The sequence below is a fragment of the Podarcis liolepis genome (assembly GCF_965112155.1).
Source record: "Podarcis liolepis genome assembly, chromosome: 1".
NCBI lineage: Eukaryota > Metazoa > Chordata > Lepidosauria > Squamata > Lacertidae > Podarcis > Podarcis liolepis.
Genome location: NC_139554.1, coordinates 110,796,153 through 110,816,158, shown reverse-complemented (window position 1 = coordinate 110,816,158; position 20,006 = coordinate 110,796,153). Strand labels below are relative to the sequence as shown.

Genomic DNA, 20,006 nt, shown 5'->3' with positions numbered 1-20,006 from the left:
AGACCAACCTGATGTCCTACAGTTTTTAGACTACAGCTCCTGTAATCACCCACCATTGGTTATGCTGATGGGAGCTGTAGTCCAAGACATCAGGGCTGGCATAGACCATTAACACTTTGGCAGCCAGGCAGTTCTATTTACCTTCCATGTGTGGCAATTATATAAACATTTGGGGAGGGAGGGCTGTCAAAAAATCAACATGTGTTGAAATCTGTAGGAGACCCTTGAGCTTATAGTCTAAGCTGCTCTTCCAGTCAGCTTTGCTGAGTGCCCATCTCTCCCACTACCATTCACTGTCTCCCCAGGTTGGTAGAGGTGGCAGGCCTTCCCAGAATCTCAGTAGAGCATATTCCCACACAAGCCATCAGAATCATTTCAGTGCTGGGGGATTCTGGAACGAGACACTCCATTCCCACCACCAATGAGAGAATATGCTTTGCCATGGCCCCCAGAGGCACCTGCCACCACTGCTAAGGCCCACATCCTTTCCTTGCCCTCTCTAGGTCTGGAGAACAGGGTGGCAGCACGTCCAGGATCAAGGTGTGAGTAGGTCCCTGTTTGCTTCCTTGCTGCTTGCAAGTATTCAAAAGGGGGCCCCTGGTTTTATAAGGGCTTGTGGCTTCACTCGTTACAACTGTCATAAATGAATAACTACGAAGAATGAGCTGCATCAGTTTGGGCATCAATTAGGAAACCCCCTAAACCCTTTGGTCTCTGCTTTTAATCCATGAGCTCAATTGTGCCTTCATGCCTGTGCCATCTATGAATCAGACGGCTGGCCTCAAAGAAACCCTGAGTTACCAGAAACCATGCCGTCTCCAGAGTAAACACTGCCAGGGCTTTGGTTTTCATTTTAATCACCCTCCCATAGAGGCTGCTTAATCAGATTAATGCTGAAGCCTCGCTTTTGCTGAGTTCCGGGCCTGCCCACTCAACCACCTACCACTCAGGGTCTTTTCCTTTCCTTTAGCAATCTGAAGGGGAGAAATGCTTTCGGTGGATTTGCTCAGAGAAGCTGACTGAACCCACCACCAGCCAGTGTTCAAGTATCTGGAGCCTGAACTGTCTTTTAGCACTGCAAAACCACCTCTGGTTTTCTAATAGGTTTTCCCTTATTTAATGAATTTATTGCAAGCTGCTTTTTGAGAACATGCTGCACAAAAGCACCTTTAAAACAAACATATAAAACTACCTTCCCACCATCTCTTTAGGATGCATCTATCAATGTCTATTAGTCCTGACAGCTGTATATGACCGCCATAATATTAGGAAGTTGCCAGAGACAGAGAGCACTGATCCACCATATTCTACACTGACTTGGAGGCAGGTGTCCAGGGTTTCAGACAGACTTTTCAAGCCCTTCCTCACAGGCGTGAAACCTTTATCAACCTTCCAATGGCCACATGCCAGAGGTGGGTGAGGTCAGGGGCAAAGGGGAGCTGAGGGAAGAGGATGCAAATGTTACCTTTGTGCTGTAGGTTAGTGTGATATTAACATGAGAGTGCTGGAGGTGAAATAGTTAAACAGGTTACCCAATCAGGATCCAGGGGGGTGGACCTGCAGAAGCAACATCACAACATTTGCTGGGGGATCCTGAGTAGTGATGTGCTATTGCTCTCACTTCCTGCTTGCAGGTATCCCAGACATATCTGATTGGCTACTATGGGAATACATTACTGGATTAGGTATGGCACTCAGAACCAGCACTCGGTTAATCGTCTTTAAGATGCACAAGCCTTTTTTTGTTTCAGTCAGGACAGGTTTTCTTCTCCCACCTGTTTGAAGAGATTAGCATTTAGGCTATAGCCCCAAGGCAGAAGGAACCGCAGCTTCGGCAGGATGTAGCTATTTATTTACTGACTGCCTTTATAGACTGCCTTTCAGCCGTAACAGCTCCCAAGGCAATTTTACAATTAAAAAACAGCAACACAGTTCCTGTGTAAAGAATATATAAAAAAATGTAAACCATCTTACAAAGCCATGCCCTCACTTCAAATGATATTGCCCGAATCCAGGTGCAGAATCAGAGCGCAGCAGGACCCATGAAAAACAGTGCTCAGGGCCCAGAAAAATGTGGCACAATGGGTCAGTGCATCTGGCTGTTAGCCAGGAGGTTGCTGGTTTGAGCCCACTAAGAATTCCTACACTGTAGGGGGTTGGACTAGATGACCCTCAGGGTCCCTTCCAACTCTACAATGCTATGTCAAACCCCTAGCCATAACATGCCAGGTTACGGCTAGCCATTTGCCAGTCCGTTAAGACCGAGGGTTTGGAATGTCTTGATCGTTTTAATGTATGCTGCCATGATATTCTTACGAGTTGGCAGTTTACACATATCATAATAAATAATTAAATCCAAACCACCATGAAAAAGAGACAGCTTCATAAATGGGTGTTTTTATCAATGGAAAACGCAGGTGGGATTCAGCATGGTGCTACTGCAAGCATCCCATCTGCACAAGCATGTATTTGGTGGGCAACTGGGAAATAGCATTAATCGCAGGCTGCGCACTGCTTAAAGCAGGTTCTGTATCGAAGTATTCTTGTGGCCCACTTGGTATGAGGGGTTGAACTGCCCTGCTGTAGATGATGATTGTACTCCAGCTCCCATCAGCCCCAGCCAGCATGACAAATAGTCTAGATCGGATGATGGGAACTGAAGTCTGACAACACCTGGAGGGGCACACGGCTTCCCCACCCCAGTGTAAAAGGTTATTCATATTTCTCTGAAATCCAGTAATGAATCTTCCAGCTAGGGGAAGACAGAGATTTAAATACAAAGGCTTGGTTATAACCACATCAACTTGTTTTCCCCTCTAAAACACTGCTGAGGTATCCTATAATCAAAGCCCACCTCTCCTCAGGAGCATCATCTCAGGTTTCGGGGGTTGAGAAAATCAAACCAGCGTGGAAAGAGAAGATTGAAGCTGGCTAGGTAGGAAGGCCTTCTCTTGGCTAGAGATTCAATATTACATAGTTTATAAAAAGAAGAAGAAAGCAAAGCAGTGTTTTTAAAGATAATTAAATATTAATCCCAATTCTATTTAATGTACAGTGTGGTGACCTTAAACCACTGTGCTCAAATTAGATTAGATTAATTTGTACTGAGACATTCGGCTGTCACAAAACAAAACTTTAATAGGATAAAAGTTCCACAAGGGAACATCAGTAGAAGTTAACTTGGGCCCCAAAGGACTAAAGCATAAGCAAACTTAAAACACCGAATTTCCCTGGCTAATCACAACATGCCTCTTTAAAAAAGAAAACAAAATGTTCCGCTGCAGTGCTCATATAATGGGACATGACAAGAGTGGACTACATAAGGTTTCTTTTTTTATGAAGGGCTGCATCTGATGAAGTGGGCTTTAGTCTATGAAAACTTGAGCCGCAATAAGGCTGCAATCCTGGAAGTAACCCATACTGAACTCAGTGGGATTTACTTTTGAGAAAGCATGCATGGGAGATCTGTTAGGCCCCATCTGCACTATGCACTTAAAACAATTTCATACCTCTTGGAACAAGTCACGGGTTCCCCCAAAGAATATTGAGACCTATAGTTTATTAAGAGATTCCTATTCCTCTCACGTGGGACGCAGGTGGCGCTGTGGGTTAAATCACAGAGCCTAGGACTTGCCGATCAGAAGGTTGGCGGTTCGAATCCCCGTGACGGGGTGAGCTCCCGTTGCTCGGTCCCTGCTCTTGCCAACCTAGCAGTTTGAAAGCACGTCAAAGTGCAAGTAGATAAATAGGTACCTCTCTGGCGGGAAGGTAAACGGCGTTTCTGTGCACTGCTCTGGTTCACCAGAAGCGGCTTAGTCATGCTAGCCACATGACCCGGAAACTGTACGCCGGCTCCCTCGGCCAGTAAAGTGAGATGAGCGCTGCAACCCCAGAGTCGTCCGTGACTGGACCCTAATGGTCAGGGGTCCCTTTACCTTTACCTTTATTCCTCTCTCAGAATGGTTTAACAGTCAATCTCTCTTCTCAGAGAACTCTGGGAATTGTAGCACTCGGAGGGGAATAAGAGTCTCCTAGAAACTCTCAGCATCCTTAACAAACAATAGCCCCCAGAATTATTTGAGGGAAGCCATGACAGTTTGAAGTGGTATGCTGTTTTCAATGTACACCGCAGATGGGGCCTTATAGTCTTAAAGGTACGACAAGACTTTTTTTTGCTACAGCTGTGTAACATAGTCACTGATCTTGCTTCTTTTTTTGAATAGCTAGAACAACATTACAACATACCAAATAAAAGCCTCCTCTCCTTAATTCTCCCCTTAATTGCCACTTTCGGCTGGGTATCTGAGCCTAACGCCAAAAAACAAGAGCATGCTGGCCCATTTTTGTTTACCATCTGGAATCTGATTCTAGAGTTGTTCATTTTGCAGCTGTACCCAAACACTGAGCAAGCAGAATCAGAAGTACTGTGTTTTCGACTTCTAGACGAGATAAGGGTTTTGTTCACCAGAACTCCACTTAGCCACAAGTCGTTCTCGTCTATTCAACCTAAAATTAGTGTTTGTAATCCTTTGTTAGCCGTAGATCAACCAGATTTAGTCATTCATTCCAAAAGGCAGGAATTGTTTTGCAGCTGAATGTAATACATTATCTTGTTGGTCTATGACCATTCCTCTTTAGTCATATTACAAACTAGTTAGGGTACACTCACATCCTTACCTTTCCTAGTTCTGGTGCCCTTGGGGATTTATTTTTTTTAATTGTAGGGGGGGAGGCACATTTCCATATAAGGATGTGTAGCTACACCCTGAATATGTCTAGACAGCTGGAGGGTTGGGTTGCTGGGGTTTTTTTGCAAGGCCTGTAGGGACTAAAGTCCATACAGTAAATGACTCTGTGACTTCCTTTTCTTTGCGATGACTCAGCGTGGTAGGAGGCAGTTTGCTGACTTGGCAAAACAACTGCCTTAATGAACTCAGTTGCTGCCCTTCTGACACACATCAAAACACAAGGAGGAAACAAATATTACGGAAGGATTCTTTTTTTTAATCCAACAATGGTGGGAGTATGAGGAAGAGGGATAATAAACCCAGTAATAATTAACCAACTACGTTTTCTTCAGGTCTAGGGTTTTTTCTGCTCAGTTCACTTTTCAATAAGCAGGATGCTGAACAACTGCTTGATGGGAGAAACTATTTAAATCAGGAAGAAAATTCTTTTTGATTCAGCCTTTAGACTGTGGAACCAAATATGTCCCGGTTCAGAAGTAGCAATCCTGGTCCAGCAAATTCAGAGTAGCCAGATGAAGAAGAACACAGGGTTCCTACAACTTTCATTAATTGAGTAAGGAAAGGAAATATGGGTTCCTGGTTTGAAGCCAGAAACAGTAAACTAAGAACAAACCTTCATTACAGAGTGAGACAAACCAGAGCCTTGGTTCAGATACAATGCGAAGTGAAACCATGGTTTAGGAGCAGTACAACCAAGGGATGAGCAAAACGGTGCCCGTTTTTACTGTGGGTACCCATTCACTCACCCATTCATGCTTAACTAAGGGACCCTCCGTCCACAGCCATGTTGCCCCCCGCCAAGATTTCCTGTTAACCGCACCTGACTGCTAGAACCCCCATTTTACAGGTGGGCATGCTGAGGCCCAGCTCGGTTCGCCTTGTAGTGTCGGCCCGTTTTCCAGGGAATGATTTGGCGCTCTCGGTGCCTATCCAGCCTGATCGTGCCCTCGCTCCGCGGTCAGCAGGAGCCGAGGCTCTCCCGCCTCTGGCCGGACCGAAGAGAGAGCAACCCCTGCGAGAGACCAAGGCCGCCTTTTCCCTAGTGCTCGCACTCAAGCCCACGTCCGCTCCTCCTCCTCCTCCTCTCCAAACAGTCACATGACGGCGATGATCCGCCTTTCGCTCTCTCCTCGCCCGGCCCCCTTGGAGCGATGGGGGCGGTTCGACGGCTCAAGGCTGGCGGCGTTGGCGGCGGCTGCGCCTGTTTCCCCGCCCACGACCCAGTCTGTGCCCGTCCTGGAGAAACAGGGAACAAAACAAAAAAGGAAGTGGTCAGTCCCACCGGCTGGCTGTGGAGTAATTTTCGCAGCTCCTTCTTCGCCCTGTCGGAATCGGATCTGCCGCAACCCTTCCTTGGCTGGAGAGTTGGGGTGCCCGCAAAAAAATAAAATCAAATCCCAAGGGGGGAGTTTGGAAGGACCCGTCTCTACAGGGCATCTGCTGGGCATCGCTTCTGCTGGCCATGGCTGGGTTCTGGTTGTTTTTGCTCGTGGGCCGCCTACTGGCGCCGGGCAGCGCCTTCAACCTGGACGTGGAGAGCCCAACTGTTTACTCCGGTTCCGAAGGGAGTTACTTCGGCTTCGCGGTGGATTTCTTCGCCCCGGATCTCTCCTCGTAAGTATAATCTGTCACTCGGGCGCATCCATCCCGAAGCGGGAAAAGGCGCCGCGCTCCTTCGCCAGGAGGACCCTGGGATCTTTGTAGGCTTTTTTTGTTGTTTGTTAATTATTAGACGCCAGAAAATGCTGGACAAGCCCCAGGAAAGCCCTTGATGGAGCCCTGCAAGGGAAACCGAAACGCGCCTGTTCTGATCTCCATTCTGAGCACAGCTCGGCTTTGGAAGCGAGCTTCATTGGAATGAATGGAACGGAACTTCCGAGCAAAAGTGTGTCTGGAATTGGGATAGAGCAGGCTTCCCTCCGCGCCTCTACGCCCCGCTTAGATACCCTCCTCCTCGCTCAGCTATACGTTCTCCCCATCTTCTGCCTCTCCCAAATCCCGCTGATTTCAGTGGACCACAAGAAATGCACCACAGAGCGAGCCTCCTCAAAAGTGCTTTGAGTTGGACTTAACTCCCCAAGTAAGGGTGCGTAGGCTTTTGGGAGCCCGGATTTAGGAAGGAATCCCGTTGAAATCATTGGAAAGCTACGTGCATATAGGAAGATTTGGCGAAAACCCAAGTACTGAAAGTCTTAGCTCACATTCCTTCCCCCTGATACAAGGCAAGATTGCCTCTTCTTATCCTGGAAATACAAATCCGTGAGGGACACTTTGTATCAGGAGATGATAGTGGTGCTATGTGGTGTGAGCCATTTTGATGCTGTAATTGCAGAGGAAAGGGGCGGGGGAGAGGAGAGAAGGAAACCTATATTTTTTTCCTTATTCATAATTTGTTACCTGCTTGTCCCAGATTAATTAGAAGCCGTGGACAATGTCCTGCTTAAATCCTGCCTTTTAGAGGACCCCGGCCGACATTTTTATTATTAATATTATTACTATTGTATAAATGGAGTAATTATGGACAGATGCTACGTTTCATAATTATATGTGGAAATGTATAAAACTGTGGAAGTTGAATCAATAAGAAGTGAACCTCTCTTAAACCCACCCATCCACTGAATCCTAAGCAATGCTGTCTTGAACTTCGGATCCATTACCAGGAGTAACACAAACTCTGTGTCAGGATAGTTGCAGCCCGTGAGCCAGTGTTGCTGTGTGATTTAGATATTGTCATCCATTTGAAAGCACTTTTGTCTAATAGGCTCTAATGTGATCTGACAGCTTTTCATTTTGATTATGGGGATGAGGGGGCAGAACCTTCCAGATTGCACAAACTTTGCTGTGTTAAGTCCCCCCAAATGAGAGGGTCAACTGGTCCTGGGTCCATTTGTTTCTGTGATGGGATGGCTAAACTTAATGCTCTGAAGCCAGGGGTGCCAACTTGAATAAAATCGGGCGGGGGGGGTAGGTAACCCTCGCCCCACATAATCGATCACAAGACACGGCACACGCACACCGTTAGAAAGGCAATGCCCATCAACTTGGGGGGGGTAGTCTCATCAAATATTTTATTAGGGGAGGGCGAAGTCACCTCGGCCCCTAGGAGCTGGTTGCTATGCTCTGGTGCGTATTCTCCCAGTCTCACTGTGACTTTCTTTACAGATAGGTGTTTGTGGCAGAGGATATACATTTTGAATGTAACTGAGGTGCTCCAAGTTGGTGCAAAGGTTGGGATATGATGCTAATGTCATATGTGTGTGTTTTTCCTAGAGGAGGTCCCAGGAATAAGTGGTAGCCTAGGCCTGCAATGATAAAACATCAAGCATTAAAAACTTCCCTACACAGTGCTGCCTTCAGAAGTCTTCTAAAAGTTGTACTTATCTCCTTGACATCTGGTGGAAGGGGGTTCCACAGGGCAGGCACCACTACTGAGAAGGCCCTCTGCCTGGTTCCCTGTAGCTTCACTTCTCACAGTGAGGGAACCGCCAGAAGGCCCTTACCAGTATGTAAGCCCCACAGAACTTTTGGGCATATACTTTTGGGTAAACATGAGTAGGATTGTCTTATAAGACCGTTTCACATATGAACTGTCTTTATGGATCGAACCAAAGGTCTATCATGGAAAGGCCTCTGACCAGATATGGCCAAATAAGTTTTGGCCCTGAGGTAGACTTGGGCAGGGCCGTCCCCGCCATTAGTCAGAGTGAGGTGGCCACCTCAGGCAGTGAATGCTGAGAGTGGGGGTGGCAGCAAGGTGCTGAAGGACAGAGCTTATTCTGTGCCCTCTAAGCTAGCCTTAACCCCTCAGGTTTGGTGGGGAAAGCTGACACATGGCTAGTGTTGAAGTAAAATGCAGCTGTCAATCCCCAGGCAGCTTCTGTATGTGCCCTTGGGAGGAGAACCATCTTGTCTGCCTCAGGTGGCAAAAAGTCTTGTCTGAAGAGGGGCTGCCTATGGGTAGATAGGTTTTAACCCTTTACTCCAGTATGTAGCAGTATGTACTCATCAATCTAGTTCAGTATCACCTGCTCTTAGTGTGTAGGTTCCTCACTTCCATGATTTATAAGCCCTGTATGATCTGGGTTCGAAATTATGGTGGGCTTTGTTCTACAGACCTTCCCTGCGTCCCATGAATGGGGGGGCAGAGCTAGCAGAGGAGGGGATGTGGGGCAGGGTCAGTGGGCTGGGCAGAGTGGAGCTGGTGGGCATGATCCTGGCGTCTGCATGAAGGATAATGCCCAAATAGGACAACAGTTGCAATGGGGAAGAAGTACCATATTTTTCCATATATAAGACTAGGGGTTTTTTAACCAGAAATTAGGTTTAAAATTGGCACTTGTCTTATACATGGGTAGTGCTGAGGGATGTTTTCTTAATTTGGAGTCCCACAAAATAGAGGCATCTTATACATGGGGGCATCTTTAGACGGAAAAATGTGGTAAGTGTGCTCACATTCTCACCATACATTTTAAGCAGTCTTATGCTTCATTAATAGCCATGGTTTCCCCCAAGGAATCCAGGCAAGTGTAGTTTGCTAAGGGTGCTGGGAATTGTAGCTCTCCGACAAAGATACAACAGTTCCCAGGATTCTTTAGGGGATGTCGTGACTTTTAAATGTGGCATAAGAGTGGTTTAAAGGAATGGTGTGGATGTCACCCATGAGATGGGTGTGTACTTGGACGCCTGTAAGCTGTGGGCATCTGCTGTCAGATGGGACCCAAAGAGGTACATGAGTAAGAGCCAAAAATAATACAATGGTACCTCGAGTTAAGTACTTAATTCGTTCCGGAGGTCCGTTCTTAACCTGAAACTGTTCTTAACCTGAAGCACCACTTTAGCTAATAGTGCCTTCCACTGCCACTGCGCCACCAGAGCACGATTTGTGTTCTCATCCTGAAGCAAAGTTCTTAACCCAAGGTACTATTTCTGGGTTAGCGGAGTCTGGAATCTGAAGCGAATGTAACCTGAAGCGTATGTAACCCGAGGTACCACTGTATTACCCATGATAAGTACAATATCAGTAAGACTTGGATAATAATTTTAAAAAACCCAATAAAGTATTTATAAATAGCTAAAAACAGCACAGTTTCAACCACATCCTGTAAAACCAGCAGATAATGCCTGCCATAGTTCTTAGATAGTGATGTGAGGCTGTCAGTGGAGGGAGCAGGAAAACTTGTCTGAAAAGGGGCTTTCCGTAATATTGGCATCACCATGAAGAAAGCGCAGCTCTTAGCACCTTTGGCTACAGTTGCCATTGTAGGTGTGCCTCTAATGGTGGCTTGCAGTGCAGACCTTAGAAGGTGACCCTAACATGGCTGTTTTGCTTGCACAAGCTTCAACTTGTACAGCAGAACTTCCCCCTCCTCTCTTTTCCTTTGCAGCCCCCCCCCCACCTACCCTCAAAATCTGCTCCAGAGCCTTTGGGGGACCCTCTGGAGCAGATTTTGGATGAGGTGAAGGCACAGGGAGAGGAGAAGAGGTCCCCATGAGCGAGAAGAATGCCAGTCGCCTAGCACTGGAGGCAACCCAATATTTATGGCTGCCCTGTGAAAAGCTTCACCTGCTCATGCCAGCACATCAGGTTCTGGCTCAAGGCCTAAGGGCAGGAAAAGCCAATTCCCTGCTCCCAGTCATTCTTTGTCTAGCTGGCTCGTGGATATATGGGAACGAAGAGGCAACTTCCAGGTAGAGATGCATGTAGAAGAGTAGTCTGGGATGAAAGTGGGTGTTAAAAGTCAAGTAAATAAATATGCTACATTATAAATAGATTTCCATGTTCCTTATTGTATAGATATCTAAAACTGGTGGAGGGGTGTGCTAAAAGCTATATCATGGATTGAATTGCAGATCGTAGCATCAAAGAACCATAGAATTGTAGAGTTTTAAGGGACCCTAAGGATCATCTAGTCCATCCCCCTGCAATGCAGGAATATACAGCTGTCCCATACAGGGATCAAACCTGCAACCTTTGCCTTATCAGCACATGCTCTAACCAGCTGAGTTATCCAGCTGATGCATTATACAGTGGTACCTCGGGTTACATACGCTTCAGGTTACAGACTCCGCTAACCCAGAAATAGTGCTTCAGGATGGGAACAGAAATCGTGCTCCGGTGGCGCGGTGGCAGCGGGAGGCCCCATTAGCTAAAGTGGTGCTTCAGGTTAAGAGCAGTTTCAGGTTAAGAACGGACCTCCGGAACGAATTAAGTACTTAACCAGAGGTACCACTGTACACATAATGTAGGCAGGAGGAAAGCCATGCTTATGACCAAGTAAGATGAAGGAAAACAGGTCAGTAGCAGCTTATGCTTACAGTGGTTTGTTCTGCAGAAACTCAGGAGAGCAGTTTTGCATGATGAATTGCAGGAGGAATTCAGGAAATTCCCCAAAACCTGGAACTTGGTATGCCTGGGTAGTACAAAGAGCTTGCTGTCTATCATCTTGAGATGCCGCAGGACTGGAGATAGGCAAATGTTGCCCAAATAGTATAAAAAAAAAACCCAGGGCTGGGAAGTGGGAGAGTGGGGGAGGATCCAGGAAATAACAGACTTGTCATTCTGACATCAGTACCAGGGAAGATCCTAGGGCAGATGATGAAGCAGTCAATTTGCAAGCATCTTGATAACAATGCAGTGCTTAGTAGTGGCCCCTCAAGCTGAACCTAGTCCATCAATCATGTATGAGCCGCACCACCAGTGGTGAGATAAATCACACCCTTGTGCTTCCTGCCTGCAAAACTGGGGGCCAGGATTGGGGAGGGGAAGTGCCTGCAGCCCACAACGTATGTCCGTTGGCCTGTCTTGTGCTTGGTGGATTATAGCTTGAATAGACCTGCTTTATCTTGACAGTAGTCTTAGTCTGATAACTTACAATATCTGATGGTTTAATAAGTGGCAGTTGTTTTGATTATGGGCAAATCCCCATCTAGCACAACTTGTATGAATCATTCAAAGAAGGAGCAGGGAGACCTCACAAGGATTAGATAAATTATTGGAAGATAGGGCTATCAGTTGGCTACTAGCCTTGATTGATATGCTCGACCTCCACTGTCGAAGGCAGACAGCAATGCTTTTGATACCAGTTGCTGGAAACCACAGGAAGGGAGAGTGCTGTTGTGTTCAAGACTATCTTGGCTGTGAGTCCTGGAAGACCTGCTCCCTGCCTTACAGGCTCTTTTCCACCTGGCATGGGAATGGGAGGGTGTGGCCCGGACTGACTCCAACTACAAAAGCTGAGGCTGCTGAAGAGACTCGTGGGCTGAGGTTGTGGTTTTTTTTGGGGGGTGCTGTTGGTTTTTTGTAACTTTATTTTAGATTTTGTTGTGATTTATGTGGAAATTGTTCAGTTTTGTTTTGTAACTTTTAATGTTTAATTTATTGTTTATGAATGCTTTTGTTACGTTGTAGATAGGGCTGGGTGATATCTGGTTTTCAACATTGTGATATATCATCAGCTGAACACAGTGGTATATACCGATATATCACGATGTCTGAAATAAGGATGTAACTATGTAGAGGCAAACAGGATAATGTCCTGGTAATTGCTACTACTTAGGGCAGAGCTTTCCAAACTGTGTGTTGCGACACATTAGTGTGTCGGCTGCAGTGTGTAGGTGTGTTATGCGAACACTCCTCCTGGGGCTGAGAGGGGGTTAGTTTAACCTCCGTTTTGCTAGTAAAACTGAATTACTGTGTCACGAAATGATGCGTGTCTGAAAAATGTGCCATCACCATGAAAAGTTCGAAAAACTCTGACATAGGGGTCTAAAACTTATACATTTTTACTTACCTTTAGCATACTGTTAAAACTGCTATTTTATAAGCAGCAGGGGCAGCAGAAATCATGAGAGAAGTTATGACCGGCTCCACGATTTTCCCCCATCACAGTTTTTTATATAGCACACAAACACACACACATCGTGATTTGTGATATATCACTATGTCAGATATTATGAAACCATTATCGTGATAGGGATAGGGAAAATCGATAGGGTTTTCCACAATAGGGAAAACCAATTTTTTGTGATGTATTGATACATCACCAAGCCCTAGTTGTAGTCATTTATGCTTTTTCATGTTGGAAGCCACCTTGAGCATGGTTTGAACTGTGGAAAGGTGGCATATGAATAAAATTATGTATGTATGCTTGTATGTCCTGCTTGCTGGTTTCCATGAGCATCGGGCTGGCCACTGAGAGAGCAGGATGCTCTAATCCAGGAGGAGTCTTCTTATGTTCCTGCTTTGCACAGGCTTGATGACTGACCATTTTGTTTCACTGTTTCTCCTTGGTAGACATTGTTCCTCCTTTTGTTATTCTTTAGATGAATTGTGCCCCAGGCATTTAAATGAATGGTGGTATCCGATGCTATTTGTACTCAGAGTGAAGCCATAGAAATTAACAAACTTAACTAACTAAAGTCTATTGATTTCAATGGGTCTACTCTGAGTACAACTTAGTTGGCTACCATGCTCTTAGAATAGTTGACTTGCCTTGTTATATTTAGTACAGCATGACTCATTGTATATATAATTTCCCCCGACTCTGATGCCAAGGAACAAAGACTTGGGGGAAAAAGCTCTATTCAAATAATTGGGATTCATCTACATGGCTGGGGATCCAGTGAACCGCAGAACCATTTCTACATGTTTAACGATATAAACATGCCCAAGGTATAAATTTGACTAGCAATCCAAATAAGCAAGGTGTGTACATGGCACAAACTTAGCTGGATATTTGTCTACACACAGTTCCGATTGCTGAAGACATAAGCCATGGTTTCAGTTTTGCAAATTCAGCAGTTGTTAAGAAAGAAATAGAGGAGGAATCTTATGTTCTGAAAGCATGCAAATACTAATTATGGGATAAAAGTGAAACAAATTGAAATTTGGCAGGAACAGAGGGGGTGGACACTATTTTCCAGGTGCCCTTTCTCTTATCTCTGTTCACATGGTGGTAAGCAAACTGTACCTGTGGAACTTCCGACTTCCTCTGAAAGAGAGAGGAGCCATAATCCTTGTGGAATGTGGCAATCTTGTGTTGGCACACAGCACACTCTGGCTCACCACTGCATCTGCTGATATCTGTAGGATCAACATGCAACACTCCAATCCTAAACATTTGTGTTGGACAGCATTGATGTCCCTGGCAAAATGTTGTGCTGTAAGTCGCTGCAGTGGGTAGAGCAGTTTATTTGCCATATGTTTTGCATTTATTTCCTGGCATAGTCAACATCAGAATTGGGATATTATGGTGTGTGTTTTTTGTTTGACTGCTTCTTTTCTATTTTAAGCTGTTGTTTCAATACTGTCATGGCCAAGATTTGCCAAATCAAAACATCAGAAGTAAGTGAGACTGAATAGCTGAGGGTATTTGTTCTGGAGAGTAGATTTGAGCAGAGATGTTGTGAATTAAGGGGAATATGCTTGATGATTTATAGAGGCATGTTGCTTGAAGTGGAAGGAGAGTGGGAGAGACTTTCCTTGAGTACAAGAATGAGTATCTGAAGAAGTGTGCATGCACACGAAAGCTCATACCAAGAACTAACTTAGTTGGTCTTTAAGGTGCTACTGGAAGGAATTTTTTTATTTTGAGTACAAGGAGTACATGATATATTCTAATGACTGCAGGAGGCTGTTTGTTTTATTTTTGGAGTAGATTTGTTTGTGCTTAAAGTGTGTTTGCTGGGGGAGGAGTTGAAGGCCAGAATAGCTTTGGAATATGTTGAATGCCATGGAATTTAAAGACTCATTCCCTTCAACTTAGAAGATCACTAAACCTCATATGCTGCTGGTTACTCAAACACAGCACATGGAAACATCTGTTGTGTGGAAACATCATGCAAGGCTCATCTGCCATGTGGACTTCTTCTTTGTGGTCTGTCTATCTGCACTGTCAGAGGCATTATGCCTCTGAATACCAGGTGCTGGAAAATGCAGACAGGCAGAGTGCTCATGTGTAGCTTGCAGACTTCCACAGGCATCTTGTTGGCCATTGTGAAACAGGATGCTGGACTAGATAGGCCAGTGATCTGATCCAACAGGCGTTTCTTACGTTCTTATGTCTTACAGTCCAGCCCTGTACAGTCGTACCTCAGAAGTCGAACAGAATCAGTTCCAGAAGTCCGTTCTACTTCCAAAACATTGGAAAACCAAAGCGTGACTCCTGATTTGACTGCAGGAAGCTCCTGCAGCCAATTAGAAGCCACAGAAGCCCTGTCAGATGTTCGGCTTCCAAAAGAACGTTTGAAAACCATAACATTCACTTCCGGTTTTCGGTTGTTTGGAAGCCGGAACATTCAACTCCCAAGGCGTTCGGGAGCCAAGGAATGACTGTATATCGTTTTGGTTGAGGTGGGGTAAGCAAGTTGCAGCTTTTGCCATTCCAGCACATTTTGAGCCTAGGTCAGAGACAAAGAGAACCTCAGGCCTGGTGGCCTTCATGCAGTCCTATAGGCCTTTTAATCTGGTCTTTGGGCTTCAAAGGCCACATGGCTTACTGACTGGAATGTGTCCTTGAAGTGTGATAATGCCTCTTACTTGCCTGGATAAGGGATGGAGATGTGTGTGAGAGCAGAAACCTCTGAGCTTTGTTTTGCTAGAAGGTAGTGCCAGATCTAGGGCACTGAGCACAGTTCCCTCATACAGGGTTCTGAGCCAAGGGTGTGCAAAATAACAACAGCAAAAGCAACATGTATATTTCTACGGTTACCTACTGAGAAGATCCATTTAAAAAGTAACTGTACCAAAAAGACTTGTTGTGAAAATAAGAAATGTTGTGGGGGGCGCCAAAGTTTGTCCTCACTCGGGTTCCATATTACCTGTCCCTGATACTGCATGGTAAGATTCACATTCACTGCTCCCACTTTTTGCCTCTAGGCCTGCCCACCACTGACATGTAGCCCCTGAGAAGTTACCTTAAGGGGATGTCGCCCTCATGCTGAAATCTTAGGTCTCACTGGTATGCCTGTAAACAGGGGGACCAACTTGAATAAAATATTGTGGGGACCCAGGAAAGCCCCATCCTGCATAATCAATCACACGATGCAGTGCACACACGCCTTTTGAGTGGGAAGGCCTATCAACTTTGTGGGGGCCCAGCCCCCTCAAATATTTTGTTGTGGAGGCTGAAGCCCCCTTGGCCCCTAGGAGTTGGTTCGCATGCCTGTAAATATCAGTTGCTGTGATTCGCAAGTTGGAAGAGTGCTGCTGTTCTCAAGTCCTGCTTCTGGGCTTTCCATAGGAATCTGAGGGAGAGTCACACTGGCTCTGAAATTTTTTGGGCTAATAGAAAATCTCATGGGACAAGACCTCCCTAATGGTAACCCACCAAGATGACTACAGGCCATGAGCCATGTGCTCTGCCAGGGGATTGACACCCCCCCCACTCTAGCCACCATTCTTCTGGTCTCAGCTGGGCAGCAAAACCACAATGTATGGATGGGCTAGACTCTCACATATGGCTGGTGGGGTAGCATTTGGCTTGGTGGACCACAAGTTGTTCTATGCAGCAAATCTGACTATAGAAGGAACAAACAGTCCCTCCAGCAATCCCACCTCAATCTTTTGGCTTCTACATGGTCCTAGCTACGGTTCTAGCCCTACCTAACATTGCAGTGGCTGCCATACTACACTCGAATCCATTTCCTTCAGTGGCATAATGAGGATTCCTAAACTGTTTGCTTCTTCATTTGTTTCCTGCAGGATGTTTCTCCTTGTGGGTGCTCCAAAGGCAAACACAACTCAACCTGGGATTGTGCAAGGAGGCCAGGTGCTCAAGTGTAACTGGAACCCCAACAGAAGAAACTGCCAGCCGATTGTATTCGATGCCACAGGTAATAATATAGCAATATGGGCTTTTGCCAACCCATGGGATTTGGATGAAATGCAAAGAGGAAAGCAAATCAGCAACCTGTTGGAAAAGATTTGGAGCAATAAGGGTCATTGTACACAAGGCTCACTTTGTTGGCCTGTCTTCATGCCATAATCATTCAAAATGGTGGAGGTTCTCTTAGCTCAGTGTTGTGAACCATCTTGAGGGCTCGGGTAGTGATGGCTGTTGTGGTAGGCCTGCCGACATGCATAGTATGCCATTGATTTGGAATGGTTGTGACAAGACAGCCAACACATTCATTGTTGGTGAACAGTTTTGATCCTGGGGACAGAACCAGCAGGATGGAAGGATGTAGCTTTCCCACGTGATCTTGGGAATCTGTACTGCTTGGAAACCAGCCTCCATCTCCCTGCCATCTTCTGCTTGTTTCTGGCAGCCCCTCAAGGAACTGCAAATCCTAGCAGATAAAGTTTCTCTTGGCGGAAGTGCACCGGATTTGCAAATGTAAGGGAGGGAATGATGGCCTGTGACGAGTGGTAGGGTATAAGCCAATTCGAAGACATCTCTAAGCTGTCACTGTTCGTTCTTGGCAGTTTCAATGTGTTAAAATAGGCTTTCTGATGAGCTGGAATCTTTGTCGCCGGAATTAAAGAACTCTCTGCTTTATAGTGGCAAAAACCATTTGAAAGTGCTTTTTACATGCTGGCTATTCCAGCAAAGGGTACGTTGATTCCTTGTCCAGGGTTTACAACAATGTAGACATAACATAGAGGACTGGATTCTGGAATTTCATGGCGGGAGGGGGGAGGTTTCCTGTCCCCTCCTCTCCATTGCAGTGACTTGCACCCCCAATAAAAGCCTCTTTGGAGGGTCGAGGACCCCTCCTGAAAAATATGGGGTGTGGTGTGGTGGGCTGCTATGAGAGAGGAGAATTGCACCAAATCACATTTGAACCACAAGCGAAATTCTAGTTCCTGTTCCTAGCAGCAATCTCATGCCCTGCCCCACATTGTTTAGGAGCCCCCTCCCCAACCCTCCAGGGAACAATACTAGGGGGGCTCAGATTGTGACAGCAGGTAAGAGGGGATGGGAAACTTTCCATTCAGAAAGTTTCTTAAGTTCACTTAGCCTGAGGCTCCAAGTCAAGAGGTCCTGAAGTGGGAGACATGCTCATAAAGGCAAGCTTGAATTCCTGTGCTTATGAGTTGCAGATTACTCAGCCCCTCAGTCACTCCCACTAAGGCTAGATTTATTTATTTATTTTTAAAAGGGGAAGCCATGTACACAGCATGACTTTGCACATGCAGCCCCACAGCCACTTGTGGACATTCGGTGGAATCCTGGTAAGCGTTCTATAGGGGCAGGCAGTCATTTAAGGCATTTCTGGAGCAGTGCTGGGCTTGCGGGTACATTAGTTGCAGGTTAAGTACTTAATTCGTTCTGGAGGTCCGTACTTAACCTGAAACTGTTCTTAACCTGAAGCACCACTTTAGCTAATGGGGCTTCCCGCTGCCACGCCGCCGGAGCACGATTTCTGTTCTCATCCTGAAGCAAAATTCTTAACCTGAAGCACTATTTCTGAGTCTGTAACCTGAAGCGTATGTAACCTGAAGCATATGTAACCCGAGGTACCACTGTACTGTGTTTTCCCCCAAATCAGCTTCGATCTAAATTGAGAAAAAGAACAACCTAGCTGTGTTTTAAGCTGGCAATGTGTCCATGGCCATAGTCTGGATCCATCTCAAAGATTCTCCCACTAGCCTGCACACAAACACCTTATAGAAACATGTCGTCTGGTTCCAGCTGTAGCCTGACAGTTCCAAAAAACCAGCCCATGAGTTGAGACTGGTCAGCTGTAGTGTGATGCAAGCCCAGTGAATTCCGCTCCCCTTCATTTGACTGTTGAAATGCTCCCCAGGAGAAACTCTGCAGCTCTGGTTTCATTTCTGATGTGCGCGGAAGGGGAAGCATGGCTTATAAAAAGAGTGTAGAATTCCTTTTTCAGGGCAACAGAGCCACGTTCCCTTCTGGTTATTGTGTGTGGGTGATCCCTTTGCCAACAATAGAAAGCCTTGTTTGAGAGCCAAACGACGCTATCGGTCAGGCATGGCCATTGCTGTGACCCATTTAGCATCTGGCATATTTAAAAGGGCCTTGCGTAGCGCCGTCCTCTCAGCCTTCTCCAGCTCAGGAGCTGCTGCCGGTGCCGAGAACTCATGCGGAAAATGTGTGCCAGGGGTCTGGGAAGGGGGGGAATTGGTGGGGAGCTGCGTGCCGACTTCTCTCGGCGCACGGCAGAGGAAGCTGGCAGAGACGAAGCTGAACTCATCCAGCGTGTCATTGTTCAAAGGCTGCGTTTGGGGGCGGTGGGTCACGGGAAGGTCCTTTTCCTATTTATAGCTTTAGTCTAAAAACAACATCTTGCCAACAAGCCCACAAAAGGCTCCTATGGCAGCAAAAGAGCACATTAAAATATAAAACCCCAATGAAAACGTTTAGAACACCGAGTCCACTACAAAACGGGAGGGAAAGAGGAAGCCAATCAAGCTGATTTTGATAAAATAATATTAGGAACAGCTGATTTGACTGAAACTCTTTGTGAGCAGGAAAGTATTTATCACCTTCCTGTGATATGAGCTAGTTAGAGGAGCCTCCCCAGGTAAGTGTTCTTCATCCTTAGGTCCCCAGGTGTTTTTGGACTACAGTTCCCATTGTCCTCTGCTGGTTTAGGCAGCAGTCAGGGATTATGGGAGTTGTAGTCCAATAGCATCTGGGGACTGAAGGTTGAAAAGTGCTGCCAGCAAGGGAAAGAGCTCAAATCAAGGAGACTCATCTTCACTGCCACCCAGCTTAGACAGTGACAGCAACAAGAGAAGTTGCTTTAGAGGTTTGACATGGGATCAGGCATCCTGGACCCAAACAGCACAATCCTGCACATCTGGATTGGATGGTGGGAAAGGATTGTCTTTCATAATACTAAGAACTTGTTAAATGAAGCTAGAGTTGGAAGATTCAGGGCAGTCAAAAAGAAATTATATCTTCACCCGGTGCATAGTCAAACTATGGAATTTGCTTTCACAAGATGTTGTGATGGCCGCTAACCTGGATGGCTTTAAAAGAGGTTCCAGGTTTGTTTGTTTTTGTTGGCCCTCCAGCTGTTTTTGGACTACAGTTCCCATCATCCCTGACCACTGGTCTTGCTAGCTAGGGATGATGGGAGTTGTAGTCCCAAAACAGCTGGAAACCCAAGTTTGAGAAGCCTTCACCAGTGATGGCCAAACTTGGCCCTCAAGCTGTTTTGGGACTACAGCTCCCATCATCCCTAGCTAACAGGACCAGTGGTCAGGGATGATGGGAATTGTAGTCCCAAAACAGCTGGAGGGCCAAGTTAGGCCATCACTGGTTTAGACCAGTTCATGGAGGATAA

General features: G+C 46.0%; 1 protein-coding gene across 1 annotated transcript in view; it reads left to right on the top strand.

Moving 5' to 3' along the window:
- The first annotated feature begins 5,885 nt into the window (after positions 1-5,885).
- ITGAV (integrin subunit alpha V) overlaps positions 5,886-20,006 on the top strand; it is a 66,719-nt gene continuing 52,598 nt past the window's right edge. Inside the window, exons 1-2 of the mRNA XM_083495997.1 lie at positions 5,886-6,362; positions 16,450-16,580. Of these exons, the coding sequence (XP_083352123.1) occupies positions 6,211-6,362; positions 16,450-16,580 (283 nt within the window). The 5' untranslated portion in view covers positions 5,886-6,210. The remainder of the gene's footprint in view (positions 6,363-16,449; positions 16,581-20,006) is intronic.